This window comes from Elgaria multicarinata, chromosome 4, assembly GCF_023053635.1.
Source record: "Elgaria multicarinata webbii isolate HBS135686 ecotype San Diego chromosome 4, rElgMul1.1.pri, whole genome shotgun sequence".
Classification (NCBI taxonomy): Eukaryota; Metazoa; Chordata; class Lepidosauria; order Squamata; family Anguidae; genus Elgaria; species Elgaria multicarinata.
Window position 1 is genome coordinate 12800453 of NC_086174.1, and position 16774 is coordinate 12817226.

At 46.3% G+C, this 16774-nt stretch overlaps 1 protein-coding gene across 1 annotated transcript in view; it reads right to left on the minus strand.

Annotated features, from left to right (window-relative positions):
* The window catches only part of VRK2 (VRK serine/threonine kinase 2), a 74809-nt gene extending 73129 nt beyond the window's left edge, over positions 1-1680 (minus strand). The window contains 1 exon segment of the mRNA XM_063123805.1: positions 1545-1680. Within this exon segment, the coding sequence (XP_062979875.1) occupies positions 1545-1680 (136 nt within the window).
* Between the last annotated feature and the right edge of the window lie 15094 nt (positions 1681-16774).

Below are 16774 nucleotides of genomic sequence, written 5' to 3' on the forward strand. Positions count from 1 at the left end.
TTCTGGATCCGTCGCTCCAAATGACAGCCCAGATAGATGCGACGGCCAGGAGTGCCTACTATCAGCTTCGGCTGATACGCCAGCTGCGCCCTTCCTAGAGTTGGAAGACCTAAAGACGGTAATGCACGCACTGGTAACTTTGAGGCTTGACTTCTGTAATGCGCTCTACATGGGGCTACCTCTGTGCCTAGTCCGGAAACTTCAATAAGTCCAAAATATTGCAGCCAGGCTGGTCACTGGTACACCTAGGGGTGACCACATTACACCAGTCTTAAAATCTCTTCACTGGCTGCCGATTAGTTTCCGGGCAAAGTACAAAGTGTTGGTTATTACCTTTAAAGCCCTACATGGTTTGGGTCCAGGCTACCTGCGGGATCTCCTTCTCCCTTACAATCTGCCCCGCACACTCAGCTCCTCTGGGAAGAATCCACTTCAGCTAGCAAAAACTAGATTAACAACTGTTACCCAGAGGACCTTCTCTTCTGCTGCTCCCAGACTGTGGAATGGCCTGCCGGAGGAGATTCGTCAACTTGACAGTCTTTTAAAATTTAAAAAAGCAATAAAGACTGATCTATTCCGGCAGGCCTTCCAGTGAAATTTTAGAATGTTTTCAGGAGGTTTTAATCATGTATGGTGTGTTTTAATTCGTTTTAATGTGTATTTTATCTCATGTTTTTATACTGTTTGTTTTACACTTTGAATTGTTTTAGTTTTTGTGAACTGCCCAGGGAGCTTCGGCTATTGGGCGGTATAAAAATGCAATAAATAAATAAATAAATAATAATAATAATAATATTGGGCGGTATAGAAACGTAATAAATAAATAAATAAATACGCACATCCTCAAAACATATGCTCCTGTTAGTGGCTCTCCGCTACATACCTCCACCATCTGAGGTCAGGCAATCAACTTCAGTTTTAAAAGTCACTTTCTGACCAGAACATCAGTACGGTACGGTGCACAGAATGTTTGGTGCAGCCCAGAGAGACCTGGGTTCAAATCTTTGTCCAGCCATGTAGCTCAATGGGTGACCTTCGGCGGATCATCCACTCAACTTGGCGTAGCCTGCCTCACAGGGTTGTTATGAGGATATAATTAGCTAATTCCCATTCACAACACCCTTGGAAGGAAAGGTAGGACGGCAATACAATCAATACTGAATCAATCATTTATACAGAACCACACGCATGCCTGGCTGGAGTTTTGGGCCACTCTTGGGTACTGTTTCGAAGCAAAAATGGAGAAGGGGATGGAAGGCATCATAAATACGTAATTCTTTAAGTTATGCCAAAGCACTGCTTTTTACACCTCCCCAGCCAAAACGAAACAGCAAAACAGGATCATCTTTCTAGTTATAATGAGTAGCAAACTCCCCCGCCCTGCCAAAACTATTTTCCGCTACTCCAAGTGCACACAAGGTTTCACCCCCAGTATATTTGTACAGCAAAATCCTCCTTGCCCCAATAATGGTCTTTGCCACTCCTTCCCTCCCTCAAACTATTTCTTTACCTGGAATTACCCCTGGTTACAATATATACGTTACCTAAGTAGATCAGCCCAAATCCTCCCTGGGCAATCTTACGACCTAGTCTCCACTCCCTCTTTTCAGTATCTCTCAGTATTACTCCTTCTTGAAGAGGAATGGGGAGGTTGTACTTTCCTTGCCTTTTAGGAGGCATCACGCCTTAATGGGGAAGAAAAAAGACAAGAGTTAGAAAAAGTAGCATAGGATGTTTTCCCATACCCTTCTCATATGGGTGTGTGTGTATACATATTAAAGTCAATCGTTCATGTTTTCTGAATGGACTTGGTATTTCCCTGGACTTGGTAGCCAAGTAACTGGTAACCCAACTTCTTTCCCATCTTGAAACACAACAGAACCAGGATTGTGGCTTCTCCATTCCTGCTTCCATGTGTGTTTAACAGCAGCCCGACACCTAGAAACTTAGGAGGGGAAGCTTTTCCGAGGATTGAGATAATGGGTGGGAAAAGACTCACCCTGCTTAATTTCTGTTTGCTAGACTGCTTCCAAAGACATAGAAAGCAAGACCTGGAGGGAAAAGACAGCAACTCAAGGAGAAGAGTTGTTCTGTAAGGATTCGTTGATTTGTTTTTTTCCAAGGCAAAAAGAGGCAGCAAGACTCGCTGAACAAGATATGTTGCAAGGCAGCCTTCTCCAATCTTGTGCCCTCAAATTGTTTTGAGCCACAACTCCCATCAGCCACAGCCTATATGGTCAATGATCAGGAACGATTGACCAAAACATCTAGAGGGAACCAAGCTGGGAAACCTGTTATAAGGCCTGTACACCTTACAACACCTGGATATGACATATTCTTACTACTTCCCAATTCCTTCACTCTCTTGCTACGTTTAGAGTGTAAAGCTCTGAGGGTTGAATAAGACATGTAGGCCGCTGAGAAGAGCAGCACGCTGGACTAGACAGCCAGTGTGGCGTAGAGGCTAAAGTGTCGGACTGGGAGTCGGGAGATCCGGGTTCTAGTCCCCACTCGGCCACGGAAACCCACTGGGTGACTTTGGGCCAGTCACAGACTCTCAGCCCAACCTACCTCACAGGGTTGTTGTTGTGAGGATAAAATGGAGAGGAGGAGGATTATGTACACCGCCTCGGGTTCCTTAGAGGAAAAAAGGCGGCATATAAACACAATAATAATTTGCCTGATCCAGCAAGGCTCTTATATAGGTCCTCCTCCACTACAGAGTATCTAGGATAACGTACCTTGTATTGCAATACGAACAATTTGGACAGCTTTAAAAGCGGATGGGACACATTCATAGAGGAGAAGGCTATCAATGGCCACTAGTCCTGATGGCTATATGCTACCTGTACAAGAGTTACTGGGGGAACATGGGTGCTGTTGCACTCACGTCCTGCTTGTGTGTTTCCCAAGGGGAGCTGGTTGACCTCTGTGTGGACAGAATGCTAGTCTAGATGGAGCCTTGGTCTGATCCAGCCGGGCTCTTGAGATGCTGACAGTGTACTCATTCTCCAAGGGCCACCCACACCCAAGAGGGATGTACCAGCAGGTTTGAGGAAACCCCAAGCTTTGCAGAAATTGAAAGCCTTCAGAAAAGAACTCCATTGTCTTGCAGGAGGCAGAAAACAGCTCAGTAAGGACTGAAAAAACTGACAGCCGGGGGTGGGTGCAGTGGGGTGGGCACAAACAGAAAACTACTTGTGGGGGGGGGGGCAGTATGACGTGAGCATAGCTAGCCGGAACCCTGAACGTGGTAGCCTGTGCTGCAGCCTTGTGTTGCAGAACCCATCTCTCTCTCTCTCTCTCTCTCTCTCTCTCTCTCAATCAATCAATCAATCAATCAATCTCAACGCAGCCTTGCTGTTTTTCCCCCCAGTCCAAATTTGCAATGGAGATGGAGAGAGGATAATGGGACCTAGGGAAGTGATAGAAAGAGACCCTTGCTGCCCCATCGAAGGCAATTACCTCGCGAGAGGAGGCACACGAAGGTGTCAAGCCAGAAAACGTTCAGCCCCCACGCCCCTCCCTGGCTGAGGAGTCCTATTTCTTCTCTTCTTTCTCCTTCCCCGCCACCCTCCCACCCCCCAACAAGGCGACCTACCCCTGGAGAAGAGGAGGGGCTGCCCCGCCTCTGCCTCTCGGGCTTAGATGCCTGGGCACAGGGCAGCAGGGAGGGTCTCCTCTCGGGGAAGTTTGTATCTCGCTTCCCTCTGCCTAGTCCGCCTGCCGCCACGCCGAGGACGGCCCTCTCGCACCCAGCGTGTCAGGAGGGGCCGCCCACGCGCCGCGCCCGGTCACGCGGCCCAGCACCCCAGGGGCCGCAGGGGCTCTCCCGGCTCGGCTCGCTCCATAAGTACGCGCAGGGCGGGACGGAAGGGGAGGGACGCCGGCTGGAGGGCCGCTTGGCGCGCCCGGCTTTTCCAACCGCCTCCCCACGGCAGTCCGGCCTATCGGAGGAGGAGGAAGAAGAGAAGGCGGAGCAGGCCCGGCTCCACGCGCGAGCCGTGGGATAAGAAGAGATGGGGAGAAGCGGCGCGGGAGGCGTTATCTTAATAATTAGTAAATTGTCTTAATTTTTGAATTTCTGTGAACTGCCCAGAGAGCCCTGGCTATGGGGGCGGTATATAAGTGTAATAAAAAAAATCTGGGTAGGATGACCCTATGAAAAGGAGGACAGGGCTCCTGCATCTTTAACAGTTGCATAGAAAAGGGAATTTCAGCAGGGGTCAGTTGTATATATGGGGAACCTGGTGAAGTTAAAGCTGCAGGAGCTATATTAGAGTGACCAGATTTAAAAGAAGGCAGGGCGCCTGCAGCTTTAACTGTTGTGATGAAGAGGGGATTACACCAGGTTCCCCATATATACAAATGACACTTGCTGAAATTCCCTTTTCAATACAACTGTTAAAGATACAGGAGCCCTGTCCTCGTTTTTATATGGTCACCCTAACGTTGAGAGAGAGAGAGAGAGAGCATGGAGAATGTGGCACCCCGGTTGTGGAATGAGCTCCCCAGAGAGATCCACCTGGCGCCTACACTGTACTCCTTTCATCGCCAGCTGAAGACCTTTTTATTCACTCAGTATTTTAACTCTGTATTTTAATCTTATATCAATTTTGCTGCGTGGTTTTATCCTGGTTGTGCTTTTATACTGTATTTTGTATTTGTGCTTTTTAACCTGTTGGTTGTTTTATTATGGTTTTAATTTTTGTGAACCGCCCAGAGAGCTTCGGCTATTGGGCGGGATAAAAATGTAATAAATAAATAAATAAATAAATGTGGATAGGGAGACATTTTTTTTTATCATTCTCCCAATATACTAAGACCCCGTGGGGACATCCCATAAATAGGGTGACCATATGGAAAGGAGGACAGGGCTCCTGTATCCTTAACAGTTGCATAGAAAAGGAAATTTCAGCGGGGGGGGGGATCTACACTGCTGCTTTAAAGCGCTTTATAACAGTTTTGACAACTGTTGGGGCCCAGGACACACTACATATACAGTTGTCAAAATGTTTTCAAAGTGCTTTAAAGCGCTTTAAAAGCAGTTGTGTAGATCCCCCCTAGGTGTCATTTGTATATATAGAGAACCTGGTGAAATTCCCTCTTCATTACCCCAGTGAAAGCTGCAGGAGCTATACTAGAGTGACCAGATTTAAAAGAGGGCAGCGCACCTGCAGCTTTAACTGTTGTGATGAAGAGGACATTTCACCAGGTTCTCCATGTATACAAATGACACCTGCTGAAATTCCCTTTTCTATGCAACTGTTAAAGATACAGGAGCCCTGTCCTCCTTTTCATATGGTCACCCTGCCCTTATTTATTTATTTATTACACTTGTATACCGCCCCCATAGCCAGGGCTCTCTGGGCAGTTCACAGAAATTCTAAAATTAAGATAAAAACGAGTATACAAAATTTAAAATTCTAAAACACAGAACACACACACACAAAGCGTTAAAAACTGTTTCTTAAAAAACTAAACATGTGGGTGATTAAGATGTGCCACCATATGCCTGGGCAAAGAGGAAAGTCTTAACCTGGCACAAGAAAGATACCCATGAAGCTGATGGGTGGGAGATCCAGGACAAATAAAAGGAAGGACTTCCTTCACACAGCGATTAGTTAAATTATGGAATTTGCAACCCCCAAAATGTAGCAAATTTGGTGGGGTGGGGTGGATACATTCCTGGAGGAGAAAGCTCTCAGTTTCTAGTAGTCCTGATGGCTATGTACCTCCAGTATCGGAGTTGGTAGGCTCCGATATACACTGTGTATAAACCAGTATACACTGGTTGTTGGGAAACATGGTTGGGAGGGTACTGTTGCACCCATGTCCTGCTTGTGGGTTCCTGGTTGACAGCTGTTTGACCACTGTGTGGACAGAGTGCTGGATGAGACGGACCCTTAGTTGCATCTGTGGCGTTACACGTGGGATTTTCGTGATAGTAAAACAACCTGAATAAAAATTTGTTTTAATGTTCACAAACTTTGTTTCATGATAAAACTTTTCAGACCCTTGTCAAAACCTAGCATCCAATCCTTTCTCTCTTCTTATACACGCTTTCCTTTCGGACTCAAAGAGTACTTATCAATGGAACCTTCTCAAACTGGGGAGAGGCAACGAGTGGGGTACCGCAGGGCTCAGTCCTGGGCCCAGTGCTCTTCAACATTTTTATTAATGATTTGGACGAGGAGGTGCAGGGAATGCTTATCAAATTTGCAGATGACACAAAATTAGGTGGGATAGCTAATACCCTGGAAGACAGAAACAAATTTCAAAGTGATCTTGATGGGCTGGAATGCTGGGCTGAAAACAACAGAATGAAATTTAATAGGGATAAATGCCAAGTTCTACATTTAGGAAATAGAAACCAAAGGCACAGTTACAAGACGGGGGATACTTGGCTCAGCAATACTACAAACGAGAAGGATCTTGGAATTGCTGTAGATCACAAGCTGAATATGAGCCAACAGTGCGATATGGCTGCAAGAAAGGCCAATGCTATTTTGGGCTGCATTAATAGAAGTATAGCTTCCAAATCACGTGAGGTACTGGTTCCTCTCTATTTGGCCCTGGTTAGGTCTCATCTAGAGTATTGCGTCCAGTTCTGGGCTCCACAATTCAAGAAGGACGCAGACAAGCTGGAGCGTGTTCAGAGGAGGGCAACCAGGATGATCAGGGGTCTGGAAACAAAGCCCTATGAAGAGAGACTGAAAGAACTGGGCATGTTTAGCCTGGAGAAGAGAAGATTGAGGGGAGACATGAGAGCACTCTTCAAATACTTAAAAAGTTGTCACTCAGAGGAGGGCCAGGATCTCTTCTCGATCCTCCCAGAGTGCAGGACACGGAATAACGGGCTCAAGTTAAAGGGAGCCAGATTCCAGCTGGACATCAGAAAAAACTTCCTGACTGTTAGAGCAGTACGACAATGGAACCAATCCCTTAGGGAGACAACCCTCTGTCAGGGATGCTTTAGGGTGGATTCCTGCATTGAGCAGGGGGTTGGACTCGATGGCCTTGTAAGCCCCTTCCAACTCTGCTATTCTATGATTCTATGAATTTCTCACACCTTCACTCTTGACCTTTCTTTATTATCAGGATTGTTTAATATACACCCACTGACTATCTGCACACTACACTCAAAAGACAACCCTCTTTTCCCTGATCCTCTAATTCTCCCCCATACCAAATTACTTTTAAAACACCCCCTTATCACCTCAGTCATTCCCTTATATATCCTCCTCCCCACTCCTAAGATATTCAATCTCCACCCACTCAGGTCAGCATTATAAACACAATAGACTTACAAATCCTAGACAACTGACTTGTGGGGTGTAACGCCACAGCATCCACATCTTCTTGTGTTCTTATGAGAGGGAGAGAAAGGGTGGGAAGGGGATCAGCCTGCCTACACAGTGGGGGCTGTTGGCACTTGCAGCGACGGTTCAAGACCACCCCGAAAACCCCAAAAGAGAAAGAATCTGTGTTGCAACAAACCCTGCCCACGGCGAGCCCTGCCTGTGAGAAACTGTTGAGAATTTCTCCTCCTCCTGGAGAAATTAGGTGAAATCGCCCTTCGCAGAGCTCCATTTACCTGCTCACAAATAGGATAGAGAATTTCGAAAGGCCATTCGTGCACAGCTCTAGTGTCTGAGCGAAAGGCTTTCTACTCATCGTATGGCAGGGAATTCCATAAATTAATGACTCATCATGAGGCTGAAGGTACCCATTGGGCCGTCGGTTGATCGTCTCTGGCTTAGACGATACTCAGGGCCCTTCTAGTTCAAATATGAAATGCTGGGCTGAATTTCTATCATTCATTTGAAGAAGAAGAAGAAGAGGAGGAGGAGGAGGAGGAGGAGGAGGAGATTCAGCTACAAATCATTTACCTGAAATGAAAGAGAGAGAGAACTCCCCTTCCACCCCCTGCACACATACATAAACTCTCGGTGGTCTGTGTTCTTCTTGTACGCAGCTCTGCTATTTTTGTACGGTTAGGCTTTTGCTTCTCTAAAGAGACTGATCTTTTTTTGCTGTTGAAGAATAGCTCTGACCTCCAGCGCAGCTTATGCCTTTATGACAATCTGTAGTCATCAGTGAAGGATGGCAGCTTTTGGGTCATCGCTAATGTCAGCCGCAGATCTCAGAGGTCTGTGTGGAATGGATGGATGGAAGGCCAGACTGCTTCTGCCGTTTACGCGGAGCTGCGTTACCTCCCTACGGAGAGGATAAGGGAAGGGGGATCGCTATTACTCATCAATCTAGATCAGCCTTCCTCAACTTGGCGCCCTCTGGATGTGTTGGAGTACAGCTCCCATCACCCTGACGGCCATGGGTGATGGGAATTGTAGTCCAACACCTCTGGAGAACGCCAGGTGTGGGGAGGTTAATCGTGATATTTTGATTGCCTAAAAAGATTTAGCTCGGGCCAATTTTGTTTTTGTTCTTTACCTCCCCTCCCAGATTTTTAGAAGAGTTCTCAACACTGCAGCACCCTCTGTCAATGTGCTTATGGGTCTTCAGGCCACGTGCATCCCTCTGCTTTTTTCTATCCAGTCTACAGCACCCGCTCCAGGCTACTGTAAAGGAGTGTTGGGCTAACTTCAGCCTTGAGTGCCCTGTTTACTATTTTACCAGTCCTCTGACATGTTTTAAATGTATGAAAGCAAGAGGGTGGTGCAGTGGTAGCTGGTGGCTCTGATTTTATTTTTATTTATTTATTTATTTTATTTTATTTAAGGATTTTTATGCCGCCATTCAGCCAAAAAAGGCTCTCATGGCGGCTTACAAAAGTATTTCTTGACAGTCCCTGCCCACAGGCTTACAATCTAAAAGACATGACACAAAAGGAAAGGGGACTGGGAGGGAGGAGGAGGGGGGGGGAAAGGAAAGGAAATTCAGGCACTACAATCTTAGTTGGAAAGTTCAGCAACTACAGGTGACAGCACGAGGGAGGGGGCTCTCAGCTGGAGCTGGACCCAGGCACGGTGGAGAGATGCCTGGCTGCTGCTTCCTCCCTCACTGGTGGCCTCTGCAGAGACAGTTGGTGGCAGGAGGGAGGGGGCTCTGAGCTGGAGCTGGACCCAGGCACGGTGGAAAGGTGCCTGGCTGCTGCTTCCTCCCTCACTGATGGCCTCTCCAGAGACAGTTGGTGGCAGGAGGGAGGGGGCTCTCAGCTGGAGCTGGACCCAGGCACGGTGGAGAGATGCCTGGCTGCTGCTTCCTCCCTCACTGTTAAAGATACAGGCGCCTGGTCCTCTTCTCCATATGGTCACCCTAATGCCTTGGGGACTGGCAACCACTACAGATTCTGGGAAGCTTCTTTCATTGAGATGCTTCTGTAAAGGACAAATGTTTGGACTGGGGCTTTCGTTTAAATGCACACGTCCCCTTGAAGCTCTCAGCAGTGGGCAGTAACACACACAGCCTGATTCAGCATTTTCATTATTGTGTATCGAAGTATGACATATTACAGCTTAGATCCCTTTTTTTATTATTTCAGTTTCTTCTTTTCAGTTCTTCTTTTCTTTTTTTTAAAAAAAACACCTTACTTGGCTTAAACTTGGAGCCGAGGCTGCAACGAACAGTTCAATTATCTTGAAATCTTGCCGTTTCACACCTACATTTGCAACAGCGGTTTTGCGAGCGACTTGTAACTTCTCACACTGTTGCCTGGTGTGACACCCTTGTGGTATTTAACACTGACATTTCAGCACTTCCTCTCGTCATCCTTCCCTTTAGCCCCAGAGTGCTTAAAATACCATCGCTAAAATTACACCAGGGGACATAACAACCTTGTATGAAGAACGGCAGTGTTGCGACAAGGGAAGCATGAAGTACATTCCCCACTCCGCCCCCCAAAAAAGCTGCAGCCAGGAAGTTTTGCCATCCCAGTGCCTGATGTCGGGAGCCCTGGTTCTGCCACCAGTGCCTCCCCCTGCCACCTTCTCAAAAACTTTTCAGGTAATTACTTCTCCAGGTACCCAGGGGGGCTCCGACGTCCAAAGGCCATGCCACTCATCTCCGTCACTGTCTGGGGTGCGCCGACACCCATTTTAAAGCCTCTGGCACGGTTTCATGTCTCTGGCCTCATGATTGAGATCACGTCATTACAATAATTAAGGAACCTCACCTCGGAATATTATCAAAGTGACCCACCCAAACCCAAGTCCATATGGTTGGAAATAGCTAATGAGTCAGTTAATGTACTATGTCTAGGAGAATGCGTGCTCAATATGGATAGCACGCAACTGCAATTTACCAATGTGGTGACTGATGAAGGGTTTATTTATTCCGTCTCCTCTGTGCCCCCCCTCCATTGAAATTGGTAATGTTCTGCAACTGGGTGCATGTTCTCTGTCGTAACTACGTGTGTGTGTGTGTGTGTGTGTGTGTGTGTGTGTGTGTGTGTGTTTAGACAAAGCAAAAGAAAGCAAATGAGCATAAAAGACAACTTGTTACTTAGGGCCTTTAAAGATGCCGTACAGTACTGTCCTGCACATGTCGACTCAGAAGTAAGTCTCATTGTTTCTAATATAGCTTACTCCCTATTAAGTATGTATAGGACTGTAGCCTTAGTTAAGAACGTAAGAAGTGCCCTAATGCTGGATCAGACCAAGGGTCCATCTAGTCCAGCACTCTGTTCACACAGTGGCCAACCAGCCATCAGCCAGGGATGAACAAGCAGGACATGGTGCAACAGCACCCTCCCACCCATGTTCCCCAGCAACTGGTGCACACAGGCTTACTGCCTCCAATACTGGAGATAGCACATAACCATCAGGGCTAGCAGCCATTGATAGCCTTCGCCTCCAGGAATTTATCCAACCCCCTTTTAAAGCCATCCACTACATCTTGTGGTAGTGAGTTCCATAGTTTAACTAGTTGACTTATCGATGAGCTATTTATGAATACATTTTGTATATGAATAGTGTGATAATTGCGAAGTAAAAGTTAATCTTCCATTTTTTTAAAAAAATAATAATGTATATATGCATGAGTTGCAGAATCTCAGCAGAAGCATTCCCTCCTGTGTGGATGAGAAACAGGCATAGGACGCTGCCTGTTTAAATCCCAGGTCAGATGATTTGGCCAAGAAGTCAGCAGGGGAGGCTGGTGGCTGCAATGTCGGCGGGGTAGTGAATCCCCTCCGAGTTTCAGTGAGAACCAATCAGAATTCTAAAGGAGCTGTCCCAAGTACTGGACCCTATCCCCGAAAAGGGTTCAGCACATTGGATGGCTCCTTTAGAGTTGTTACTGATTCCGACTGAAACCCCGAGTGGATTCACCACTCCACTAAAATAAGAGCCACCAACCCCCATGGCAAAAAACAACAACACCCAGCCCTGTATTTTGAGCCCAAATAAAGATGTCACGGTGGATGGGGAAGGGCAGCATTTTGCTTTGCAGTAAGTCAGACTTCCAGTTTTAAAAACAATGTTTTGATTATTATTTCTAATATATATTTTTAAATAATAAGAAATGAAACTCAGGAGCGGCAGAAAACCTGGTGGGCACCAATAGAGTGTCCAATGGGCTGCTTGATGCCTATAGACATCCTATTGGAGACCTCCGAATTCAATCTGCAGATCATAGATGCATTTGATAATACTGCTCGCACTTTCTCTAGGGTGACCATATGAAAAGGAGGACTGCACTCCTGTATCTTTAACAGTTGTATTGAAAAAGGAATTTTAGCAGGTGTCATTTGTGTGCATGCAGCACCTGGTGAAATTCCCTCTTCATCACAACCGTTAAAGCTGCAGGTGCCCTGCCCTCTTTTAAATCTGGTCACTCTAGTATAGCTCCTGCAGCTTTAACTGTTGTGATGAAGAGGGAATTTCACCTAGGGCTGCATGCATACAAATGACACCTGCTTAGGGTGACCGTATAAAAAGGAGGACAGGGCTCCTGTATCTTTAACAGTTGTAGAGAAAAGCATTTTTCAGCAGGTGTCATTTGAATGCATGCAGCATCTTGTGAAATTCCCTCATCATTGCAATAGTTAAAGCCGCAGGTGCCCTCCTCTCTGTTGTATCTGGTCAAGAGGGCAGGACTCCTGCAGCTTCAGCTGTTGTGATGAAGAGGTAATATCACCAGGTGCTGCATGCATGCAAAGGACCCCTGCTGAAATTTACTTTTCTATACAACTTTAAAGATACAGGAGCCCTGTCATTTTCATATGGTCACCCTACGTTCACCAAATCACAGCTCATACTTACTGAGCATGCTCACACTTCCTCATGTGCTAAATATGCATGAGGGACGCTACTCCAGTTGACTCTGGTTCTTTCCCCACCTTTGCTGACTTATGGCACAGTCCTATGCATGTTTAGACACAAAAAGTGCTACAATTCCCAGAATTCCACAGCCAGCAGACACCTTCTTCTGCCAAAACTTGCACAGGATTGCACTCTTAGTGACCAGATCATAGAATCGTAGAATAGCAGAGTTGGAAGGGGCCTACAAGGCCATCGAGTCCAACCCCTTGCTCAATGCAGGAATCCACCCTAAAGGACCCCTGACAGGTGGTTGTCCAGCTGCCTCTTGAAGGCCTCTAGTGTGGGAGAGCCCACAACCTCACCAGGCAACTGATTCCATTGTCGTACTGCTCTAACAGTCAGGACGTTTTTCCTGATGTCCAGCTGGAATCTGGCTTCCTTTAACTTGAGCCCGTTATTCCGTGTCCTGCACTCTGGGAGGATCAAGAAGAGATCCTGGCCCTCCTTTGTGTGACAACAACCTTTGAAGTATTTGAAGAGTGCTCTCATGTCTCCCCTCAATCTTCTCTTCTCCAGGCTAAACATGCCCAGTTCTTCCAGTCTCTCTTCATAGGGCTTTGTCTCCAGACCCCTGATCAACCTGGATGTTTTGGCCCAACAGCCTTAGCCAACATAAGCAATGGTAAGGTCTGATGGAAGTTGTAGGCCAAAACATCAGGACAACCACAACTTGACCACCCCTGTTTTACTCCATTCAGGTGCATCAAACAGCCTAAAGAGAAGGTAATTGGGACATTTGAGTAAAGCACACCCATTGAATGAGCCAGAATAGTGAAACGACAGGAATGTTGGACCACTAGTGGGGAGAACTGAATACAAGTGCTCATTCTATCATGAAGCTTACTTGGACGCAGGCAAGCTGGAGCGTGTTCAGAGGAGGGCAACCAGGATGATCAGGGGTCTGGAAACAAAGCCCTATGAAGAGAGACTGAAAGAACTGGGGGTGATATTGTCTCATTGCCATTGTTGAAGCATGATTCAGGTGCCAATTCAGTCAACTTCTGCATGTTGAATGGGGGCTGGGGGCATGGGCATTGATAGGGTGACCAAATGGAAAGGAGGACAGGGCTTCTGAATCTTCAACAGTTGCACTTAAAAGGGAATTTCATCAGGTGTCATTTGTATGCATATAGCACCTGGTGAAATGCCCTCTTCATCACAACAGTTAAAGCTGCAGGAGCCCTGCCTTCTTTTGTATCTGGTCACTCTAGCTATATTTGAGTGGCCTCCCACCACCACTACCGGTGGCAGGACTTACCTGCAAATGTGTCCCCCTCTGGAGAGCCAGGCCACAATTTAAAGATATTGTGGGAGCTCTTTAATTTTAGTATATCTATGGCGGAGAACTATGGCAGCTATAAAGGAGAAATGGCCCATTATAGCCACTGTAGTTTGTTGTGATAGATATACTAAAAGTAAAGAGCCTATGTGATTACTTTAAATCATGGTCTGGCTCTCTGGAAGAGGATGTATTCACAAGTAAGTCCAGGCAGCAGTAGCTCTGGATTGGGTGTATGGGGTGGCGGGGAGGGGGTGGGGTGGTGGTGGCAGTGAGAGGGGGAGTGGTGAGTCAGGAGTCCGATGGACTCCTGGTCAGTCTTGCTCCTGACTTTCCTTTGGGGTGGGGGTGAATCTTACCTCAGTTTAGGTGCTGAAGCAAGGCAGGCACCTCCGGAAACACCCCTAGTCAAAGCACCCTGAGGCTGTGTAGACCAGGGCCATAGCTAGACCTAAGGTTTATCCCAGTATCGTCCCGGGTTTGTCCCTGCCTGAGCACTGGATGCCCTGTGTGGCACTTAGAAGAACAGGTTTGACCCCAGGAAAATCCTGGGATAAACCTTAGGTCTAGCTACGGCCCAATTGTCTGAATTAGCATAAGCACTTAGGAAACTTTTTTTAAAAAAAAGAAAAATCTTTAAGGGTTGTATGTTTATATTTATGTGTGTATGAATGATTGCTATTTCAATTTCTGAAGAAATCTGAAACATGTTTTTAAGAAAAGCTCTCATAGCATCTCCTTGTATGAACCTCAAAAGAAAAGCACTACAAAATTATGTATTCCTGGTACCTCATTCCACAGAAGATAAATTTAATCTATAAAACTGGTCATAACAACTGTTGACACTATGGAAAATCAGAAGCAGATTTCATACATGCCTGGTAGACCGGCTCCCAAAATATGAGTGTATAGAAGAAATATCCTATATAATTAAATTAATGATGGGTTATGATAGTCCTCTGTACTCATTAAATATTTTGTTCGGTTATTTATACAGCCCTATTAAAAAGGAACATTACAATTTAATTCAGAATCTTATTACTGCTATAAGTGGAGAGTCAGGGTAAATGTAACCAGCACTTTGCACAATTTTAAAGTGTTCTCGTCTTCCCAAAAGCCCTTGCAAAATCTATTTATTTATTTATTTATTTATTTATTTATTTATTACATTTATATACCACCCCATAGCTGAAGCTCTCTGGGTGGTTTACAAAGGTTTAAAACAGTGAACTTTAAAAACAAATATACAAAAAATTTAAAGCTGTCAAAAGCATGAAAATGGTGATTCTGTGGCAGCTTAATCTCGACTGGAGCGGGTCTTTTGTAAAGCAAATGGCTTGTAATTGCCCATTCAAGACCATGCCACCCACAAAATACTTTGCATTACATCAGGGAACAATATATATTTGCCTTGGAAAATTCATTTCACCTCCCTATTGTGAGGATTGCAGTTAAGTTCAGAGGGAACAGAGAATTCTGAGGGGAGAAGTGATGACATAGAATCATAGAATAGTAGAGTTGGAAGGGGCCTACAAGGCCATCGAGTCCAACCTCCTGTTCAATGCAGGAATCCACCCTAAAGCACCCCTGACAGATGGTTGTCCAGCTGCCTCTTGAAGGCCTCTAGTGTGGGAGAGCCCACATCACTATCCCTGCAAAGAAATAAGTCCCAGCCTTGTTGCTCTACTCCACTGGGTGGTCTCCACGGGGGTGTCTTCACAGCTTCGGGTTGGTGCCGGGTCCCTCAGAAACTGTGGCTTCCCTTCTCCGGGGAAGCATCATGTAATCTTGATGCTGAGGATGGAGCACACAGTTTCTAGGCGGCTATCTGGAAACTGGAGCTGCTCCCAATCTCTTCCTGGTGGAAGACGACCCATCACAGGTCACCTTCCATCAGGCACTGCCCAGCCACGCCTCCACTATGACTCCAGAGCGAGGCTTTGGGGCTGCCCTGATGCCTGACATTTTTTCTCTGCAGCTTTGGCGGAAAGCTCCGGGGTGGGTGCGTGATTGCAGTGGCGTTGTATAATCGACGCCGCACCACCGTGCATCTGGTGAAATTCCCTCTTCATTACAACAGTTAAAGCTGCAGGAGCCCTGCCCTCTTGACCAGATACAAAAGAGGGCACGTCTCCTGTATCGTTAACTGTTGTGATGAAGAGAGAATTTCACCAGGTGCAGCATGCATACAAATGACACTTGCTGAAATTCGCTTTATTATTCAACTGTTAAAGATACAGGAACCCTGTCCTCCTTTTCATATGGTCACCCTATACAGATTAATATATTGTTGCTTTGAGGGAAAAGGGTGTTACTTGTAATTTTGGACATTGTGACCCGAGGCTACATGGGTGACACACAGTGAATTTGGATAACTAGATGTTTCTGATCTGTGGTGAGGACTGCCAGGTCAAAACTTCAAAGATAAGCAACATTATGGAAGAAGGAAAGGAAAGGAACCTCTCGTGCAAGCACTGAGTCATTACTGACTCTTGGAGGGACGCCAGCTTTCCCTGACGTTTTCTTGGCAGGCCTTATAGGGGGGTAGTTTGCCGTTGCCTTCCCCGGCCATGATTACCTTTCCCCCAGCTAACTGGGTACTCATTTTACCGACCTCGGGAGGATGGAAGGCTGAGTCGGCTGCCTGAAACCAGCTTCCGCTGGGATCGAACCCAGGCCGTGGGGAGAGTTTCAGCTGCAGAAACTGCTGCTTTACCCCTCTGCGCCACACGAGGCTCAACATTATGGAACCACAATGTAATTTTGGAGATACGGCAGAGCAAACGATTCGGGATCAATTGGTAGGGAAGACCGTGATTCCTCGCATCAGGGAACGCCTCTTGCTAGAAACTGATCTTACCTTGCAGAAAGCCACGACAATTGCCAGCCAGATAGAAACTGCAGTGGCAGAGGCAAAGCTAATGGATCAGGGCAAAATGGAACCAGTGCAGGCTGGACCGCCTTGCCAAACAGTCCCAAGCTCACTGGGTGACTTTGGCCCAGTCTCTGATTCTCAGCCTAACCTAAGCCACAGGCTTGTTGTGTTGATAAAATGGAGAGGAAGAGGAAAAGTGGAATAGAAACGTAACAAGTAAATAAAAAATATATAAGTACCACGGTTCGTGGTTCGAATTTAATTACGGAGGGATAAGAGGAAGAGAGCCAGTGTAGTGTAGTGGCTATGGTTTAATTTGTTTTTAACTGTGTATAT